The sequence below is a fragment of the Dendrobium catenatum genome, unplaced genomic scaffold, assembly GCF_001605985.2.
Source record: "Dendrobium catenatum unplaced genomic scaffold, ASM160598v2 fragScaff_scaffold_334, whole genome shotgun sequence".
Lineage (NCBI taxonomy): Eukaryota > Viridiplantae > Streptophyta > Magnoliopsida > Asparagales > Orchidaceae > Dendrobium > Dendrobium catenatum.
In genome coordinates, this window is record NW_021318796.1 from 1,786,191 (window position 1) to 1,807,989 (window position 21,799).

The window sequence follows — 21,799 nt, forward strand, 5'->3', positions numbered from 1 at the left end:
CTATTCTGTTATTGGATGATTATTGTATTTATGTCATTTATGAAATGAAAGTTATAAGTCTCTGTACGACCATCTGTTCCTGCCTTGTTATTTCGGGCTAACCGGGTCGGGTCGTGACAAGCAGTGGCAAGTGGGTATCGGTAGAAATTATCTAAATCTTGTTAATTTTAAATACATCTAAAATAAATTAGATGGGAAATTTGAAAAATAGTGTAATAATTCTTGTTTTTTTTCAATCAAATATTAAAAATTTTAGAACTTATGTATTTATTTTACTTTAAAATTAGGGGATGAAGTGATTTTTTGGATTATTGAATTTTTCAATGCTATTAGAAGACTAAAAAAGATGATAGATTAGTGGAGAATGAGTGAGTTAATTTTTTTTCTAAGAATAAAGGTTATGCATAAGATTATGTAAATTATAGAGGAATTAAGTTAATGTGTCATACTTCAAAATTATGGGAGAGAGTGATGAAGCATAGGTTATGAATTGATACTAATGTTTCTTAAAATTAATTTGGAATCATGACGTGTAGGTTTACTATATAAGTTATACGTTTATTGAGAGGTTTGAAGAAGAAGTATAAAGAGAATAAGAATGATCTACATATGATATTTATTGATTTAGAGAAAGCATATGATAATGTTCTAATAGAAGTGCTATAAAGAGTTCTAGAAAAGAAATGGGTTAATATTGCTTATATTCAAGTCATTAAAGATATAAATATATGTATGGGCTCTTACTTGTGTTCAAACACAAGGTAGTTTGACCAAGTATTTTTCTATTTCAGTTGGATTACATCAGGTATCATCATTAACCCTCTTTTTTTTGTGTGGTCATGGATGTTCTTACTACACATTTTCAAGAGAGTATAAAGGTAAACTTGAATTATAAAGGTGTACTTGGTGTATGCTTTTTGTTGAAGATGTACTTGGTGTATGCTTTTTGTTGAAGATATTCTTCTTGTTTTTTTTTTTTTTTTTTTAGCAAATTAGGGCCATTTTTTAAAATTTTCTTCTTGTTGATAAGACTAGAGAGTATAAAGGTAAACTTGAATTATAAAGGTTTACCTTAGCATCTAAAGGTTTTCATTTTGAGTTGATCAAAAATTGAATACATGGAGTATAATTTTAGTAATAATAGATCTAGTGGGGAGATTATGACTTTGGATGATCGTGTCATTAATAAGAGTACATATTTTAGATGTCTCGAGCTATTATTCAGAGTGATAGTGAAATAAATTGTTACAACCCAACCTAATAAGACTTATAAACTAAACAAGTCTTATCATGTTGAGCTATAATATGAGAATCTCAATATCTAAGTTGGGTTGTAAAACATAAAAACTTGACATCTTGAGATCCTCTACAATGGTAGGTAAAACAAAATTTTAAGACTTTAATTATATTATAGTAAATTTTTTGGGTTCAAGATTATTTTTTATTCAATTAAAAATATGCACATTTCAGAACACCAGGTATAATTTTTTTAGAAAATATTTGAAATATTCAAAATCTTAATCTCTATAACATACAACGAGTTACACAATAAAAGTTTTACCAATACAAAGTTATCTCCATTTTTCGGTAATAAAATATAAATTTAATTAGAAAATTTTGGAAATCACTATATTTTTTTTAAATTGAGATAGGTATAGTGTGACTTATCTCGATTCGGGCAATTTTTCAGAACTAGGCCAACTATTGAAATGACCCAAAGCAGCCCAAATTCTCCCCTCTTTCTCTCTCTCTCTAATAATATTCCTCTCTCTAAGTTGGTTAGCTTGCATGAAACGAATGAAGTGAATAGTAGAAAATGAAATTTTTAAATGCAAAATTTTGTCTTGCGCCATGGCGCTAGTTCATTTTCCAAAGCAAAGATCACAACGTTAGGGTGCCACTATCTCAAAGCCAAGGAACTCGAGAAGAAAATTTTTAGATTTCACAAATATGCATTCAAATCTTGGAACATGCTTTAGAACAAAGACAAATATTTTTCATAAACACATCAATTTCAAATATATATAAAAGTGTTCAAATACAAAACTTGAATAGACTTTCTGACTTCTAATCAGGTCAGATTAGTTTGAATAGTACTTAGATCCTAGAGGTGTAACATCGATTATGATATTGTTAGTAGAATTCAAGTTGGACGGTTAAAGTGGAGGAATGCATCTGGCTTATTGTATGATAGAAAGTACCTCTCAAACTTAAGGAAATCTTCTATAAGATGGTGGTGAGATTTATAATGCTTTATGGGGCAAAATGTTGGCCATTAAAAGATAAGCATAAAACTAAGTTAAGTGTTGCAGAGATAAGGATGTTCAGGTGGATGAGTGACTTTTTTCTTAGAGATAGAATATGAAATGAGCACATACGTAAAAAGGTTGGAGTAGCTCCAATGGCAAATAAGATTAGGCATAATCGCCTTAGATGGTTTGGTCACATAAAACATTGGCCTTCTGTTGACCCGATTAGGAGAGTGGATGTATTAGATTTGGCTTATGTCAAGAAAGGTAGAGATAGACCTAAAAAGGTTTGGTTAGAATATATTAGAAATGACATTTCTTTATTCGATTTAAATAAGAATTTGACCCTTAACATAATATAATGAATAAAAATGATTCATGTAGCCGACCTCACGTAGTGGGATAAAGGCTTGATGTTGTTGTTGTATGTATTTATTTTACACCTAAAATTCTTGCAACTAAACAACTCCTAAATGTATAACTCTTTGAGCATAAAAACGTTGGTCTCTTCAATTGTATAATTATGTTGTAAGAACATCATGAATTTATTTATTTCTTATATTCTAACATAAAGACAAGTCACAATTTTACCACTGCATTATTTATCAAATCAAGATGACAAATAGATGAGGATATTATTTGTAGAATTTAAGTTTGAAGGTTGAAGTGGAGGAATGCATCGAGCTTGTTGTGTGATAGAAAAGCAACACTCAAACTTAAGGGAAAATACTATAAGATGGTGGTGAGAACTGCAATGCTTTATGGTGCATAATATTGGCCATTAAAAGAGAAGCATAATTTTAAGTTAAGTGTTGTAGATGTAAGGATGCTCGGGTGGATGAGTGGCTTTACTCTTAGAGATAGGATACAAAATGAGCATATACGTGAAAAGGTTGGAGTTGCTCCAGTGGCAGATAAGATTAGAGAGAGTTGACTTTGATAGTTTGGTCACATAAAATGACAATTGATCAAATAAAGCATAAAACTTTGCAATGCATTGAAGAAGAAATCAGATATCATGACAATTGAGATGTTAATTAATCAAATAAACAAAACGACAATTGATCAAATAAACAAAATGTCAATTATTGTTTTTTTAATATTAGCTGTTAATTAAAGTATATAATGGTAAACTATAATTATTTTAAAATATTTGAATAAAAAGTAAAAAAAAATATATAATTAAGATGTTATTTTTAGTCATTTTTATCATGATTATAAATATATATTTACATAAAATATCACTATGCTGACTTAAAATATCAACCATAATATTTTTTACAAAATGACCAATTGATATATATATTTATATATGAGAAATAATACCCCAAGATGTTCTTATCAAAATATTGGTCAGATTGAGCCTTAATGTCATTGGATGTTCTTTAAGATTAGTGTAATGTACAGTTAATGAATATTATATAAATTTCAAAGCAAATTTAAGATTTTTGAGTTTCATCTTGATTATTTTTTTTTTATCAGAATATTCTAAAATTAATATTTAATAACAAAGCTTTTTGCAGAGTAATCTCATGTAGCCAAAAATAAAGGGCCCTATTTTTTCCTTTGAAAGATCTGAAGCTTATTGAATTCTAATTAACAACAATTATCTCTACAATATATATTCGGATAGATTTTAAAATTATATTATTCGCATTAAGATTAGTGTTGTATATGATATCATAAATTTTATGAATCTCGATGTAAATCGAATGGCTTTGAAATATATTTAATGCATTTTGCATAAGAATATCCTGATATAATTTTTATGAGAACTTTTTTGGCATCAATTGCTAGGGATAATGTTAAGTATGAATTAGGTACCAATATAAAATGGTCAAACAAGACTTGTCCTTAATTAACAAAGAATTAATATGTTTCGTTTATGATAGATTAAAAAAATAATTTAAAAAAAAAGAAAAATTACAACATAATACAAGCTAAACAATATAACGGAGAACAAACCTAAACACTTCTGATAACATCGACACAAAAAGATGAAATCGCAATGACTTTTCAACGAACACCTCAATTAAGCCCTCTCTATCGCGCTCGATTTCATGAATTCAGCCCTTTAAAAAGTCTAGCAAAATCAAATGTCCATCATGTTCCATGAACCTCTGCTGTAAATATCTCCACCCCACGTCTCTAATATCATTGCCCGTCCAGCATAGCTTTATTTTCATAACTTCATCATATGTATGCCACAATAAGCAACCTTCATCTTTGCTCCAATAATTCATAATACATCAAAATATTTCATTAGTTTTTTTCTTCGCTTCAACGCTCTCATCGGTTGATTGCACCAAACTTTCTTTCAACCGAGTGCTTCCCTCTTGAATCATGTGCTTCATGGGAATTTTTTGAACCTTATCCATAACCGGTGAATACATTGTTGGTAATGTATAAAAGATTGCAAAACTCTTGCAAAAAAACCTTTAAGACTACAAGACATAGCTCCTACTCATTAAAGGAAACTCATCATCAACAACTTATATTGCCTTAGAATCACAGGTTAATGGTTTAAACTAAATAATAAAATTATTTAATCACTTTAAATGCTACTGACTATATGACAAGACAACACAAACATAAATATCTGATTTGGTAATACACATTGACTTTATAAGACAACTTTATAGCTCAATGAATGTGAGTACTCCCTACAACTTTACAACTCAATCAATATCAAATTTGCCACATGTATTGTACAGCTATAAAACATATCTCAAAAATATGACATTGATTGATTGATGTTTCTTTTTTTTTAATTTAATTTATATAAGTCGCCCGTTTGACGGTTGACTTACGTTAAGTTGCAAGTCACTTGTCAAATGGGTGACTTTAGCGACTTTTAAATTTTTTAAAAATGTTGATTATGAAGGTAATTAATTTTTAAATAGTACTTTGTTTAAAAATTAACCCCCTATACTATCTATAAACACAACCAATTCCAATACAACTACTTTTGTTGCTTCACCACCTCCAAATTATTTCCCTCAACAGATCCATCTTGATATTTATGGATAAAATTAAGATATTTTCTAATAGTCACGGGATTAAATTAGGGCATTATGAAAATATAGGATTAAATTGAACATTTACTAATAATCAAGAGAGTATTTTGAGCTTTTACTCTTTTCCAAATTGTCAATCCTCAGTTGTTCCACCCAATCTATCTTCCATCTTTCACCATCTCCATATTGATCAACTCATCCATGATAAAAAAAGGCTTCTAATCAGACTAAAAATGAAAATTATTTTCACATTTATTCATACCACTGTCAATTCTCAGTCTCAGCATCCAATATTACATTTTGAAACAAATTGCTACTTGTTAAGTACATTAAGCCATTGCTTTAGCTTCATCAACAGCCCAATGTCGGAGAAGTTCAGTTACTGATCGAGTTGAAGCCTTAATCTTCCTGTACTCCATAAAGTCGAAACTTTGATAGAGTTGTGGGTTCTTAGAATCAATTAATTCAGCTTGAGGCTCAATCTTGTTATCCTTTGGTGCAAGTATAAATAAGACAACGGTGAATCGCGGCTCTGCTTTCTTGCATACCACCTTGTGTTTAACATTATGAAGTCTTCCATTGCTCCAAACCTCGAAAATGCACATGAGAAAAAAATATAACAGTGAAATTAATTTAAATAATTGTTGAAAAAATATATCATGATTACCTTTCCGATATCGCCGACATTTATAAGAAATGTTCCCGGTACATGATTAACAACCACAGAGTTTCCCTCGGAGTTTATAAACTCAAATCCATCATTAGACTCGTCTTCAAGAAGGACACTGATAAAACTACTATCTGTATGGGTATATGCACCATCAAAGCCAATATTTTCTTTTGTGAAATTATATCTATTCAATCGTAAGTGACAAGACCATTCTTGAAACGAATAGTCTACAACTCCTAAACACTCAGCTATTTTGGATGCCAAATCCACAGTGAGACAATGAAGTGTAGAGGCATACGTACTCAAATTTTCTCTGTACGTTTGATCAAAAGATATATACATTATATGAGAAAATTTGGAATATAAGAAATCTTATGGTACTACGGATATTGTAGAGGGATAAAAAGAGAAACAAAGGGAGCTCACTTGTCGTGGGATGAGATGCCCAAGCAAGTGCAGAAGGCATGGATGTCAGCAGTTGAGTTGGCATCATAGATGCCTAAACTCTCAAACAAATGGCTCAACTGATTAGGATGTATGTAACCGCTTCCAGGTATGATATTGATGTTGCGTTGCTTCACCTCAGAGGATAGCTCTAAGATATTTCTTCCAGAATACTTCATATTTGCAATAATCGCATCATGGATTCCATGATTGATCACTCGGAAGCAACCCAGTTCAACAACCGCCGCCCTAAGATTCTCCTTCTCTACTTCAAACTTCGCCAAGTCAATTATTGGCACCGAGAATCCCTCCACTTTCATGATCCCCAATCTACTCCTCCAATTTTCTTTTGTTGATGCTCTCAAAGATGCTTTAATCAGGCGGTTTAAATAAAAATTACATCGAAGTCTGTGAGTTATTGATGACTTCATGATAAAGAAATTTCTTTATAAATTGGAAGATGTGATGTTTATTTAATTCACACTAAATGACAACAAGTAATATAAATGTATGGTTGTGAATGAAGAAAAGGATCTAATTAAATGAGTTGGATTTTTGTAGTAAAAGGTGCGTTTACAGTGTTATTTAAATAACGATATAATTAAATGGAGAGTATTATTCATTAAATATAATGTATTTGATTTATCTTAAATTACATAAATAATATAATATTATGTAGATGGCATTTCACGATATATTGATGAGGTCAAGAACAGTACTGGCTATTTTGATAACGATGTTCTTTGTAGGAGACATTATTACGTGCAGAGAACAGATGTAAGATACGTTCGGATTTATGACGGTACATAACAAATACATCGGATTACGTGCAGAGAACAGATGTAGTATTATTCATGATAAATACACAACTGTATAAAAATTTGTATATTTATTTTGTATTTACTGAGTACCCTCACAAATTCAGAATGATCCGCACGTAATAATCTCTCCCTTTGTAGATGTGAAGTTTAGTGATTTTTTTATTTAGAAGATAGGCTCATCTTACTGTGATGAGATCAAATTTAATTTTCTTACTGAATGTTTTAATTAAGCTAATTAAAATAACTATATATGTTTAGATGAAGTGTAATCAAATTATGTGTTAATTTATCTTTAATACAAGAAATTTCATAATTGATCATAAATTTAAACAAATTTTTAGTCGTATTAAATATCTCGGCAAGCTAAATGTGATACAATTCTGATACAAATAAGTCCAAATCAAACACTTGAAGCATGATTGAAAACTACATAATATTAATTGAAATATCAAATGATCTTCAATTTTATCATGTGCATATCAAGTCAAACATCTTGATGGGATGAAACTATCAAGCCTTTGATTATTCAATTGTAAGGTCATTAAGGTACTTAATGATAAATAAATAATCTATAATTAAAGGATCAATATGGACCTCACGATGGAGTGTTATGAAATTTCGGCTAAATTACTTATATCTATGTTTTTGTTAAAATAAAGAAGTAGATTATTCTTATACTTTAAGAGAAATAATATAACAATAAAATTTGAATACAAATAAAATATATAGTTTTCTATTAAATTTCTACTTATGTTTATTATTCTAAATTATTTATGAATTACATATAATGTTTAAAATAAGAAATAATTAAGTGAATAATTAAATTATATATATATCAATGCCATAGAGAGATTTCATGATATCAATGCAAGGAAATAATTTATGTTGTAAGAACTTTTTGTAACTTAGAGCAATGCTTTCACCTCCTCCAATACTACAATCTAACAAGTATATAATGAATTATCAATGCCACATAGAGAATTCATTATATTAACAAACAAGTTCTTAACTTAAAACCTTTCAACCTTCAAATGAGTCACTTCTTCCATTATTCCATCATGAAACAAGTTGCTACATAGTAGGTATATTAAGCCATTGATTTAAGCTTCATCTATAGCCCAATGAAGGAGGACTTCACCGGCTGTTGACAGAGTTGAAGTCCTAATCTTTTTATACTCTCTATAGTCGAAACTTCGATAGAGTCGTGGGTTCTCAGAATCTATCAATTCAGCTTGAGGCTCAATCTTGTTATCCTCTGGTGCAAGTATAAAGAAGGCAATTGTGAAGCGTGGCTCTGGTTTTTTGCATACTACACTGTGTTTCACATTATTAAGTCTTCCATTGCTCCAAACCTCCAAAATGCATGAGAAAAAAAAATATGAGATTTTTATTAACACTTGCATTTGCTAGGAAATATAAACTTTGAATGAGCAATATTCTAGAGACTTATTTTAAACAATTTGTCACTATCATTACTAGAGAGAGAGAGAGAAGATAAAATTGAAATTAATTTATCCACAAATCAAACATTTTTTTTATAAAAATATATCATAATTACCTTTCCGATATCACCAACATTTATAAGAAATGTTTCTCGTACATGATTGACGGCCACAAAATTTCCATTAGAGTTCATCATCTCAAATCCCTCATTAGACTCATCTTCAAGAATGACATTGATGAAACTATTGTCGGTATGGACATGTGCTCCATAATGGCCAATAGTTTCTTTTGTGAAATTATATCTATTCATCCGTAAGTGACAAGACCATTCTTGAAACGAGCAGTCTACTATTCCTAAACTTTCAGCTATTTTGGTTGCTAAATCCACGATGAGACCATGAAGTGCAGAAGCATACGTACTCAAAATTTCTCTGTATGTTCAATTAGAAGATATATTATATAAAGTAATCTGGAATTTAAGAAATATTGTTGTATAGATATTGTGGAGAAAAAGAAGAGAGGAACAAAGAGAGCTCACATGTCATGGGATGAGATGCCCAAGCAAGAGCAGAAGGCATGGATGTCAGCAGTTGACTTGGCATCATAGATGCCCAAACTCTCAAACAATGGGTTCAACCGATTCGGATACACATAACCGCTTCCGGGTATGACATCGGTGTTGCGGTGCTTCACCTCTGAGGGGAGCTCTAAGATTTTTCTTGCAGAAACCTTCATATCAGCAATAATTGTCTCAGTGATTCCATGGTTGATCACTCGGAAGCAACCCAGGCCAACCACCGCCGCCCTAAGCTTCTCCTTCTCTACTTCAAACTTCGCCATGTCGATAACTGGCACCGAGATTTCCTCCATTGCCATTATCACATCTACTTCCCTAATTTTCTTTTGTTGATGCTCTCAAATATGCTTTGATCAGTAGGATTTAAATAAATATTACATGGAAGTCAGTGAGTTATTAATGACTTTCTATTAAGAAATGATGGGCCTTTCTTTATAAATTAGAAGATGTGTCATTAGACATAACCATAATTCACATTAAATGATAAAAGAACAGTATAAATGTATGGTAGTGAATGAAGAAAAGGATCTAATTTAATGAGTTGGATTTTTTTTTTTTTTTTTTTTTCATAGAGGTCATGTTTTCAGTGTTAGTTAAATAACAATATTTTTTAAGACTGAGAGTATTATTCATTAAATATAATGTGATTGGTTTATTTTAAATTACAGAAATAATATAATATTACTTAGATATAATATTTCTTTCTGATCATTTATTTAGTATTATTGTTCATGAATTATTTATGACGTCAAAAACAATAAATGATTGGCTATTTTTTTAAAAGCTTGTTGAACTCTTTGATAATGGTATCTCCTCTGGAGATGTGAAGTTTAGCGAATTTTTTATTTAGAAGATAAGGTCACAGTCATATGAGATCAAATTGGATTCTTTATTGAGAAAATTAAAATGATTATTAGTTATATAAAGTATAATCAAGATATATCTAATTTATCTTTGATACCTCACTAAGAAATTCATTTAATTAGATATGAATCCAATGAAAAAAACTTTCAGAATTGATTTTAAGATCATTCGAATTTTAATTTCAGTAAATTTGTATGGATCCAAATGAGTACAAATGAAGTACTTAAAGTATGATTGAAAATATAGGATATTGATTGAAGGATAAACCGATTTTCAATTCTTACGCGCTTATAATCAAATTGAATGTCTAGGCAAGACGAATCTAACAAGCCTGGAATCATTTAATTCTATGGTCATTAAGACGCATAAATGTTGAATAAATGATTTATAATCAAAGTGTTCAATATGTGCTGCCATAATGGAGTCTTATGGAATTCTTGCCAAATTAATCAAATTGCCACTCTCAAAAAACAATCAATAGAACCTCATTCTCCTCATTAAAAAGATATCTAATCTTAAGATAGCATGATGATCTGAAGAACCCTAGAATTATACTTAACATTTGATTTTGTTGATCACTGTCAGCCATCACTATTATCTAAGTTATAATTCATAAGTCATTATTTTATTGTCGTCGTCTAACCACCACCACTCATCTGTCATAATCATTCATTGCCATATAATTTTGCAACCATCATCATCTGACAGAAATCTAACCACAATCACCTAAGTATCATTATCAGACCTGTATTGCACAACTAACACTATATGACCACTATCATCATCGCACAACTACTTTTTCAGCAAGCTCTATTATAATTATAAGAGACCAAGGTTGAGATTATTACTTTGCAATCCCATCTTTTTCAAATGAGCATATATTAGAGAGTCGTCTTAGATGGTTTGGTCGCATAAAATATTGGCCTTTCAATGACCCAATTAGGAGAGTAGAAGTATTAAAATTGACTTATTTTAAGAAAGGTAGAGATAAACCTACTAAAAAAACTAAGTTAGAAAATATTAAAAATATATTAGATTTTGCTCTAGCTTATGATTTGTTATTGCTAATATCTTATTTAAGAAAAGAGATAAGCAACTTATCACTTATAAGAATAGATATAGTAAAACTCAGATTGATTATTTTCTTGTAAGAAAAATATACAGTTTAGATTGCAGAGATTATAAAATTATTCTAAGTTAAAGTCTATGTACCCACACTGCTTATCAGTTTTGGACTTTAAGATGAAGGGCGGATTATGAAAAATATAGTATATTGTTGTTCTAGGATTAGATGGTGGCATTTAAAGACTAACAAAAATATCTTTGAGAGTAAAATTTACAATCTTAAAATTTTGTCGGTGCATAAGGGAGGTAATGTTATGTGAAAAATAGTAGCATGTAATATTAAGAATGTTGCAAAGGATGCTCTTGAAGTATCATCTTAAAATTGGATTCTTTATTGAGAAAAATTAAGATGATTATTAGTTCTATCTAATTTATCTTTGATACCTCACTAAGAAATTCATTTTATTAGATATGAATCCAATGAAAAAAAATCAGAATTGATTTTAAGATCATTCGAACTTTAATTTCAGTAAATTTGTATGGATCCAAATGAGTGCAAATCAAGTACTTAAAGTATGATTGAAAATATAGGATATTGATTGAAGGATAAACCGATCTTCAATTCTTACGCGCTTATAATCAAATTGAATGTCTAGGCAAGACGAATCTAACAAGCCTAGAATCATTTAATTCTATGGTCATTAAGATGCATAAATGTTGAATAAATGATTTATAATCAAAGCGTTCAATATGTGCTGCCATAATGGAGTCTTATGGAATTCTTGCCAAATTAATCAAATTGCCACTCTCAAAAAACAATAAATAGAATCACATTCTCCTCATTAAAAAGATATCTAGTCTTGAACAAGGAGAGAGCATGAAGATCTGAGGAACCTTAGAATTATACTTAACATTTGACTTTGTTGATCACTATCAACCATCGCTATTATCTAAGTTATAATATCTCATTATTTTATTGTTTCCGTCTAACCACCACCACTTAAATGTCATAATCATTCATCATCATCCAATTTTGCAACCACCATCGTCTCGTAGAAATCTGATCACAATCACCTAAGTATCATTATCGGACCTCTACTGAAAAACTAACACCGTCTGACCACTATCGTCATCCCACTACTACTTTTTAAACAAGCTCTATTATAATTATAAGAGGCCAAGGTCGAGATTATTACTTTGTAATCCCATCTTTTTCAATTAAGCGAAGAGTAAATTTCTATAAATTATTCTTAGAAACATAATATGAAACGAGCATATATGTAAAAAGGTTGGAGTAGCTCTAATGGAAAATAAGATTAGAGAGTCGACTTAGATGGTTTTGTCACACAAAAGGGTAACCTTCCAATGACCCGGTTAGTAGAGTAGATATATTAAAATTAACTTATTTTAAAAAAGGTAGATGTAAATCTAAAAAAAAAAAACCTAAATTAGAAATATTAAAAATGAACTTTCTTAACTAGATTTAAATGAGAATTTAACTCTTAATAGAACGCAATAGATGATGAGAATATTAAATGGCCTAATTTGTTGAGACTAAATATAAAAAATTAACAATAGTACTGTCATTTCCAATAGATCCATGAATATGGCACAGAAGCTTGCATGTAATTAAAAGAAGTAATTAAGAGGTTGATTTAGCAGAGGATTACCAAAGCTTGCATGTAATTAACAATAGCATTTGGTTGATTCAAATTGGTTCATTTGTATTGCAAATTGAAATATTTATATGAAATGATTCTTTATAATTTGTTTGATGTGGATATGAAATGTTTGTACTGTGAAATGGAAACAAACTATCAAAGCAGATGCACTCCAATCTCTTCTAAAAAATATAATTATAGTTTTTTTACTAGAATGTTGATACAAGAATAATCAACAGCTAGTCTAGCAGGCTACACCTGCTAAAATTTTGGTGGATACAGTCATTGATAATAAAGCTGGTGGGTTTTCATCATATTATTTGCTTAAAAAAATCTATTGGAATGAATTTTACAATGGAGTTTCATATGCCAATAAGCAATTCCAGCAAGGATATTTCTAGCAGAGCTAAAGCACTCGGCCAGTTGGGATAGTTTTCTTATTGAAACCAGACATTTTTGTACTAAAAAGCTATTTTAGAAAGACTTAAAGAAGCTGACCTAAATGAAGCTTGAGTGAACGAAATTGGCTCGGGCTCTCGTGAGCTGAACTCGATGAGCTAACAAATCATCAAAATTTAAAATTGTGCTCTAAGATAAACGACCGTAAAAACGTTGTATTTTTCTTGCACTGACAGAATTAACTAGCATAATACAGGATCAAGGAATCCAATGTGATATAAACTGGCATAATTTAGTTTGAATGAAGTGATGAAACATACAGCGAAGGGTCAGTCACCACTAGCACAGCCTCCACAGCCACAATGGACACATTCTATGACCTTTTCCTCTCTCAGGTGCTTCGGAACTCTGCATACACATGTGGTTCCGAAGTTGTGATCTCTTGGCTGAATGCATCGAAGACAGCAAAGCCGTTCATAACCAGGCTGCATAAGCTCAGAAAAATATTCAGGTTAGGTGGAATATGTTAGAAGATTGTAGCAGGTACAGAGACAACAACAACATCAAGCCTTTGTCCCACTACGTGGAGTCGGCTACATGAATCATTTTTCTCCATTGTGTCCGGTTAAAAGCCAAATTCTCGTTTAAATCTAATAAAGAAAGATCGTTTATAATATTTTCTAACCAAGTCTTTTTAGGTATACCTCTATCTTTCTTAACATAAATCAAATCTACTACATCTACTTTCCTAACCGGGTCATCTGAAGGCCGCCGTTTTATGTGACCAACCATCTGAGGCAACTTTCTCTGATCTTATCTTCCACTGGAGCTACTCCAACCTGTTCACGTATATGCTCATTTCGTATCATATCTTATATCTCTAAGGGTAAAGCCACTTTGAGAGATTGGATAAAATGAATTAAATACAAGAAAAGCAGAAGGGAAAAGTTTCCATGGAACTTATGCAAATCACTTTACAAGATAATTTTTGGCAAGTTTATCTGCTATGGTAAGTTTAAGAGGGAAACAAATGCTCTCAATTGAGAGAAGAGGTTTATTAGGACTACAGGTTTCAATTTCTGGTGAAAATGAAAACTAATCTATTTCAACTGTGTTTATGTGATTGGTTTGAACTGGCATTAATATTAAGATTTGGTGATATTCTTGACCTCGGTCCATACAAATGTTTCACATGATCAGCAGTTAGATTATTTTATATTTTGCAATGCCTCATAATAAATACTAAGGGGCCATTTGGGATTATTTACCTTTTATTATTTATTTTTATTTTGTTTTGTTTATATTTTGACAAAATAAAAAAATATTTGGCATCTTACAAACATGTTTTTTGTTTATTTATATGACTATGGCGGCGGCGGCCACGGCCGGCGGCGGCAAGGCAGCAGTGGTAACCAACATGATGGTGCCAATGGCTGACAAGACGATGACAGAAGGGGTGCTCACACAATGGTGGTGGTGGTTGGTGGCCACAGTGATCGCTATTTCTAAAATCACTAAAAAAATTCTAAAAATTAATTTCAGTGTTCTTTTAAAACACCATGATTTATTTTTAAAAACAAAAAATAAAATCAGATAAAAAATACACTAAGCAAACATATTGTTTAAAAACTAAATAAAAAAATAAGTGATCTCAAGTAAGCCCTAAGTGAAGTATTCCTTTTTATTGCTGCTTTGAAGAAAAACCAAATATATCTACCATCCCGATTGACCTCCAATCAAAGACATAGTAGCAACAAACCATATCTAATTACAACTAACAATCCATGGTTTAATTTCCCGAGCAAACAAATAATATTCCATTAACAATAAAACATTACTTAAACTTTTTAGAAAATGTCAAAAAGCTATCGCATTCTTCTATTTCCCAATTAACCAACCAACAACTAACTAAAAGTAAATTAACTACAGCTTTACCGTGATTATGTGATAAATAACGTATATAAATATTCAAGGTAATTAGTAGACAATTGATGGACCGACCGATTTGATTGGGAGGGAATTAAAAAGTTTCCTAATCAAGAGGGAGCTGTTTCGGAAGGTTCTTAATCAAAGGGGAATTGTTTAGAAAAATTTTAAGTATAATTGGGAGGGAGAGGGAATTTAGAGCAAGATATCTAATTTAAATTTAAATTCAAATATGAAAGAATTATTTAGAGAAAGATAGCTGATTTGGGAGAGAATTAGAGAGCATATTTAAGGCTAACAATATAGTGATTTCAGGATTATATTTTTAGTTTGTTAAAATTAAAATTTCTTAGGTTGTAAGGGCTCTAGCCACTAGCTATGGATTTGGAAGAGCCGGATCTTCCTCTCCAATTGAAGATCCAACTGTATCTTGCTATTTTCTTTCATATATCTTGTAATAAAAAAAGATTTGGTACGTTCTTTTTCCTAATTTATTATTATTATTCACTAATCTTGCTATTAACATTGTCATCGCCAGGTCCCGCATCTTGGATGAGAAAGTGAAGAATTGCATTAGGTAGTCGACAGACAACATAAAATTTGTCGAATAATCATGGCATGTATCATTTAATACATTGTGTTAATGCTAGGGCGTTTTCTGGAAGTGACGCGCTCTATGGCCTGAATATAAAGAAAAATGTGCAAGGGCTACTGCATCGACGTCCAGATACAATGTTAAATAGGCAAGGGTTCCCACATCATGAAGGGATGTGGGCAAAGAAGCTAGTCCATGAAACAAAAATTAATTTAGGCTCGTGGAATGCAGGTTCTCTTAACAAGCAAAATTAATGAAATTAATTGATATTATGATTCATAAGAAGATAAATATTTTATGCATTCAGGAAACTAAATGGGTCAGAGATAAGGCTAAGGAGATTGATAGTTTAGGGTTTAAACTTTGGTATTCTAGTATGAGTCGTACTAGAAATAGTGTATGTGTAATTATAGATAAAAGTTTGAAAGATATGTTGTAAAAATTAATATAATTTGAGATAGAATTATATCTTTGAATATTATTGATGATGATAAGATTATTAATATTATAAGTAATTATGCTCCTCGAATAGGTTTGAATATGGAAGATTTAAATGAAAATGTTGGTAGAGAGGTAGAGGATTTTTAAAGCATTCATGGTGGCTATGGATTTGGAGCAACTAATGAAAGTGATAAGACCGTAAGACTATATTAGATTTTGCTCTAGCTTATGATTTGTTATTGCTAATATCTTATTTAAGAAAAGAGATAAGCAACTTATCACTTATAAGAATAGATATAGTAAAACTCAGATTGATTATTTTCTTGTAAGAAAAATATACAGTTTAGATTGCAGAGATTATAAAATTATTCTAAGTTAAAGTCTATGTACCCACACTGCTTATCAGTTTTGGACTTTAAGATGAAGGGCGGATTATGAAAAATATAGTATATTGTTGTTCTAGGATTAGATGGTGGCATTTAAAGACTAACAAAAATATCTTTGAGAGTAAAATTTACAATCTTAAAATTTTGTCGGTGCATAAGGGAGGTAATGTTATGTGAAAAATAGTAGCTTGTAATATTAAGAATGTTGCAAATGATGCTCTTGAAGTATCAAAAGGAAAAGCTTCTGATAGTAAAAATAGATTTTCTAATAGCTAGAAGTTCCGAGCATACACCTCATCATGACTAAAATATTTATCAGTTCAAAAATATGCAATTTGCAAGATATAAGCTGGAACAATTTTTCTCCAAGGGCAAATAGGAACAACTATCAAGAGAAATAAAACGGATAAAATATCCTGTTTCCCATGATGCATTGTTGATGAATAGTTACTCGATCGCTCCATTCATGTCCAGAAAACTTAGAAAGAAGGGTCATCGCACAAAACCAAAAAACAGACATATACTGCTTAAGAACAGCCTATTCAGACGGACAGCATTTCACAACTGCGGTCAATATAAAAAACACGATGCAGACATGACTATGAGGTAAAAGTTTGCAACTCTTCATAAACATGAAAGAAAACCCATTTCATTATGAATTTTTAGCTAACTAGTACCAAAGTTCCATGGCCCTCTAGAGACTCATAACAATTTCCATTTTTTTCAATATATTTCAGAACGATAACATTCAAAACCAAAGGCAGGTCGTCTTTAAAAATGAATAAGAATGTGACTTCCAAAGTGAAGAATGATAAGGTAGACGAGGAAGCTCATTTGCTTCCCTTTTCTGGAAGGTGAAATTCATAGCTTGATGGGATCGAAAGAGACTTAAACCACAAAGGAGAACAATTAAGAAAAACGGAACACGACTCAATCCAAAAACAAGTGAACAACCATCGATAAGACAAACTTGATGCAGGAGAACCATAGAAAACTTAGCAAAATAAACTAATATAAAATAAAATACCCCTCAGAACAACCAACAAGTGGTCACCTCACATTTAACGATAAAATAGAAAATTAGAGTGCTCTTAAGAACATGCAAATCAGTGGACCGCCACAGCAATCCCGATCCAACAACCGATGAAACTCCTCCAGCAAATACCAACAAACCTGCCAACAACAACACCTCCTACACCTTTTGTAGAGAAGAAAGATACAATGGGGTGGAAACTTGTGGAGAGAAGAAATAGATAGAAGCCTTGGAGGAAGAAATAGGTGGAAGGAGAAGCTCTCAAGCTTAGAAAGAAACCCTCAGGTTTTTAGAGATAAATATCAAGCTTCAACAACCTTCCAACAGCATAATACATCATCTATAAATAGGGGAAAGTAGTCCAAAAGACACCCAAAGCAGCCACCCCATTGAGCCAACCAGAACGGAGGAAAAACCCAAGAGGAAAGGCACAGCAGCACCACAAACCAAACAGCCAGAACCGGAACAGCCAGGAGCCAAACAGACACCAAGAAAGGAGCTCGGCAACACATGAACCCAGCATTCAATGCTAAAAATAAACAGCCCCCAATCAGCCCCAATCCTCCAAACACCAAACAGCCAAAGAACTATGGGCCAAGCCCATTCAAATGAAAATCAGCCCAACAATAATTACCCAAGGAACCAAGGAAGCTAACAAACCAAAGGTGGACATGACCCAAGAGCACTCTACCTTCACATGATCATTGATTGTTTTCCATCATTGGGGATAAAATAAAACATAAAATTCACATTACAATAGAGTTCAAAATAAAATAAAATGAACATGAAATGAAATTTATTGCATGCGTCTATTCTCCCCCGGTGAAGAATCTCATCTCCTAATGAGAACGCTTCACTAATACGTTGATAGATATCAGGATGATGAAGCTGCAACTCCTTATCTTCATCAGTCAGTCAAGGGGGTCGTCCATCCCATCCAACCAAGAGTCATTGGTGTACTCCATGTTTTGCTTGGGTTGTGCAGAGCCAGATATCCACAGCACCATTAGGAACAGTAAGGGGCAAAGTCTTACACAACTGTTTGCTTTTAGCAGCACCTGTTAATTTCATTTCAACAATTGAAGGATTTTTCTCAGAATAAGATTTTTCATGATATGTGATTGAAACAACTCTTTCAAAAAGCTCAACATCTTTTGATAAAATACTGCTAACCAAAGTATATTTGTCAAGGAAAATAATGGATGATAAACCTTTACTTGACGTAGCTAGATTCATCAATTCAAGTTGTTCATCCTCTATAAAATGCATGTTCCCTTCCAATTGCAATTCTTCTGGCTGCCTCACTTTCTCTTCTTCCATGTTTACTTCATTCAGCGGTATTTTGTAACAGACAGATTGATCAACATACTGCAATGTCGCTTCATCAGATCGACTTTCAAGAATAACAACTTCTCCATTGTACCTTTCCTGGTCTTGCATCTCTTTGTCAGTCGGTGTTTCCACCTCACTCTTTCTTTTAATATATTGTTTCTCACATGTTACCAACCTATCCACAACTTCAACTTTGTCTACTGTTTGAGTCTCACATTTATCCACAATATCATTGACAGGATAAGTGGTAAACTAAGCATCTTGAAAAGCATAACCTGTATGCATTTCTTTTTTTTTTCCTTTTTTTTCTTTTTTTTTTTTTTTGAGGATGATGCTTCCTAGAAGAAAAACCTGGCAACTTATTGGATCCCGCATTTTGTTTCAAAATAGGTTTGCCTTTTGGACTTAATGCAGTCAGGGTATTAGTCACTGATTCCATTTGTTGTTGTAGGTTAATCATTTGTTGCATAAACATATGTTGCCATTCAACTTGCTGGTTATCCATATTTTTATAAAAAGGCACACACGATAACCTAGACGCTTTGATACCAAATCGATGGGATCAAAAGAGTATTAAACCACAAAGGAGAACACTTAAGAAAAATAGAACATGACTCAATCCAAAAACTATTGAACGATGCACAGATAAGATAAACTCGATGGAAGAGAAACTATAGGAAACTTAGCAAAATAAACTAATATAAAATAAAATACCTCTCAGAACAACCAACATGTGACACCTCAAATGTAATGATAAAATAGGAAATTAGAGTGCTCTTAAGAACATGCAAACCAGTGGACCACCACAGCAATCCCGATCCAACAACTGATGAAACTCCTCCAGCAAATACCAACAAACCTGCCAACAACAACACCTCTTACACCTTTTGTAGAGAAGAAAGATACAATGGGGTGGAAACTTGTGGAGAGGAAAAATAGATAGAAACCTTGGAGGAAGAAATAGGTAGAAGGAGAAGCTCTCAAGCTTAGGAAGAAACCATCAGATTTTTAGAGATAAATATCAAGCTTCAACAACCTTCCAACAGCAGAATACATCATCTATAAATAGCATAATACATCATCTATAAATAGGGGAAAGGTGCCCGAAAGGCACCCAAAGCAGCCACCCCATTCAGCCAACCAAAACAGGGGGAAAACACAAGACGAAAGGCACGGCAGCACCACAAACCGAACAGCCATAATCGAATCAGCCAGGAGCCAAACAGACACCAAGAAAGGAGCTCGGCAACACATGAACCCAGCATTCAATGCTAAAAAAAGACAGCCCCCAATCAGCCCCAATCCTCCAAAACACCAAACAGCCAAAGAACTATGGGCCAAGCCCATTTAGATGAAAATCAACCCAACAATAATTACCCAAGGAACCAAGGAAGCTAGCAAACCAAAGGTGGACATGACCCAAGAGCACTCTACCTTTACATGATCATTGATTGCCTTCCATCATTGGGGATAAAATAAAACATAAAATTCACATTACAATAGAGTTCAAAATAAAATAAAATGAATATGAAATGAAGTTTATTGCATGCTGATAGCTTAAGCTTCAAAAAGCTGGCAGGTCATAAACAATACACTAGCACATCTTTGTGAAATGCCTCGAGGCATCAGACTTAAAAAAAAAAAAGTTAGCTTTGCAAACTAATTATCAAAACTAGAAAGTGGAATCCTAAAAATTCTAGATTTTCACGTAATTTAAGCAGAAAAAAGAAGCACTTGAACGCAAGAACTATATGATTTTTTTTTCCTCTCATGCACTTAGAGCTAAAATAAGTAAGCTAAAAGCTCGAGTAAACACCACTTGAAGGATCACAAACAATAAACCATGAAGGGTGAAAATATCAAGAAAAAGACTAAAAATTATAATATATAACGTAGTCCTACAACAAAAGATTAAGAGACTAACCTTCTTCCACTTAGCAATCAAATTACTGTCGGCATATCCCTGGTCCAGGCAGAATTCATACAAGTCTTTTGATATTTCCTTCCTCCGGTAATATAGGTCATATACGTACCGACTCTTTTGATGTGCAATTTTGAAAATTGGCCACAAGGCCTCACATTTTCTCTTTCCATCATGTGGATCATTTTCAGCTGCCACAACAAATTAATGTCAGCAGTCCACAATACATAGCTACTGACTTGTACATGCTTGCCAAAGAGAACTCAAATTTGGTTCTCGAATAATGAATACGCTACTCAGATTTTTACCTTCCCTCATTTTACCCTCAAGCTCACGAAAAGTAGGCTCAATAAGCTCCCATCCTTCTGGATATTTAATGCGGCTTGTCTTTACTTTAGGCATTTTCACGAACAGTCACTCTACACTTTAACAGCACCAGATACCAACCTATAAGTTTAAACTAAACAAAAAAAGGATGTCATTTCAAGCTATAGTGTAAAGATGATCATCACTTTAAATCAAGCCTACATGAAGGTATGATCGCAAATGGCATACAAGCAATCTATAAATGATTCAGCTAAACAAAATGGCATCTAACAAGAATTTGCCAATCAATCTCACTAAATTCAAGTACAGTTAAAAAAGATAAAAACTATTCATGATTCCTAGTGGTAACCGATAAAAGGTCCAGGTGTGAGTGAAATTGATATTTCATAACTAAAATATATTTGTGAAAGGCGCGTTAAAAATGAAAAAAAAAAAAAAACTTTGTCAGCCAAGCTGTTTAAGGTAAGTAATTTTCTTCAAAAGTATTTGGGTTCAATCCATGGCCAACATTTCAGCACCATAAAAGCATTGCAGGCATCAATACCATTCTTATAGAATTTTCCCTTAAGTTTGGAGGTAGGGTACTTTTCTATCACCACAATAAGCCCGATGCATCCCCTCCACTTCA

At 32.2% G+C, this 21,799-nt stretch overlaps 3 protein-coding genes across 3 annotated transcripts in view; all 3 read right to left on the minus strand.

Moving 5' to 3' along the window:
• Positions 1-5,500: 5,500 nt before the first annotated feature.
• Positions 5,501-6,894, minus strand: LOC110105848 (2-oxoglutarate-dependent dioxygenase DAO-like). Its single transcript, XM_020835513.2, has 3 exons — positions 6,363-6,894; positions 5,934-6,249; positions 5,501-5,856 (listed from the first exon to the last, which is right to left on the minus strand). The coding sequence occupies exons 1-3, from the start codon at positions 6,809-6,811 to the stop codon at positions 5,596-5,598; spliced, it is 1,026 nt and encodes a 341-aa protein (XP_020691172.2). The 5' UTR covers positions 6,812-6,894; the 3' UTR covers positions 5,501-5,595.
• A 1,407-nt stretch (positions 6,895-8,301) lies between these two features.
• Positions 8,302-10,120, minus strand: LOC114578326 (2-oxoglutarate-dependent dioxygenase DAO-like). The gene is made up of 3 exons (XM_020835386.2): positions 9,183-10,120; positions 8,760-9,075; positions 8,302-8,553 (listed from the first exon to the last, which is right to left on the minus strand). Exons 1-3 carry the CDS (start codon positions 9,518-9,520, stop codon positions 8,302-8,304), a joined length of 906 nt encoding a protein of 301 aa, XP_020691045.1. The 5' UTR covers positions 9,521-10,120.
• A 3,249-nt stretch (positions 10,121-13,369) lies between these two features.
• LOC110105761 (protein BUD31 homolog 2) overlaps positions 13,370-21,799 on the minus strand; it is a 17,245-nt gene continuing 8,815 nt past the window's right edge. Inside the window, exons 2-4 of the mRNA XM_020835394.2 lie at positions 21,153-21,304; positions 20,848-21,035; positions 13,370-13,695 (exon numbers count right to left, since the gene is read on the minus strand). Coding sequence (XP_020691053.1) covers positions 13,540-13,695; positions 20,848-21,035; positions 21,153-21,246 — 438 coding nt within the window. The 5' untranslated portion in view covers positions 21,247-21,304 and the 3' untranslated portion in view covers positions 13,370-13,539. The remainder of the gene's footprint in view (positions 13,696-20,847; positions 21,036-21,152; positions 21,305-21,799) is intronic.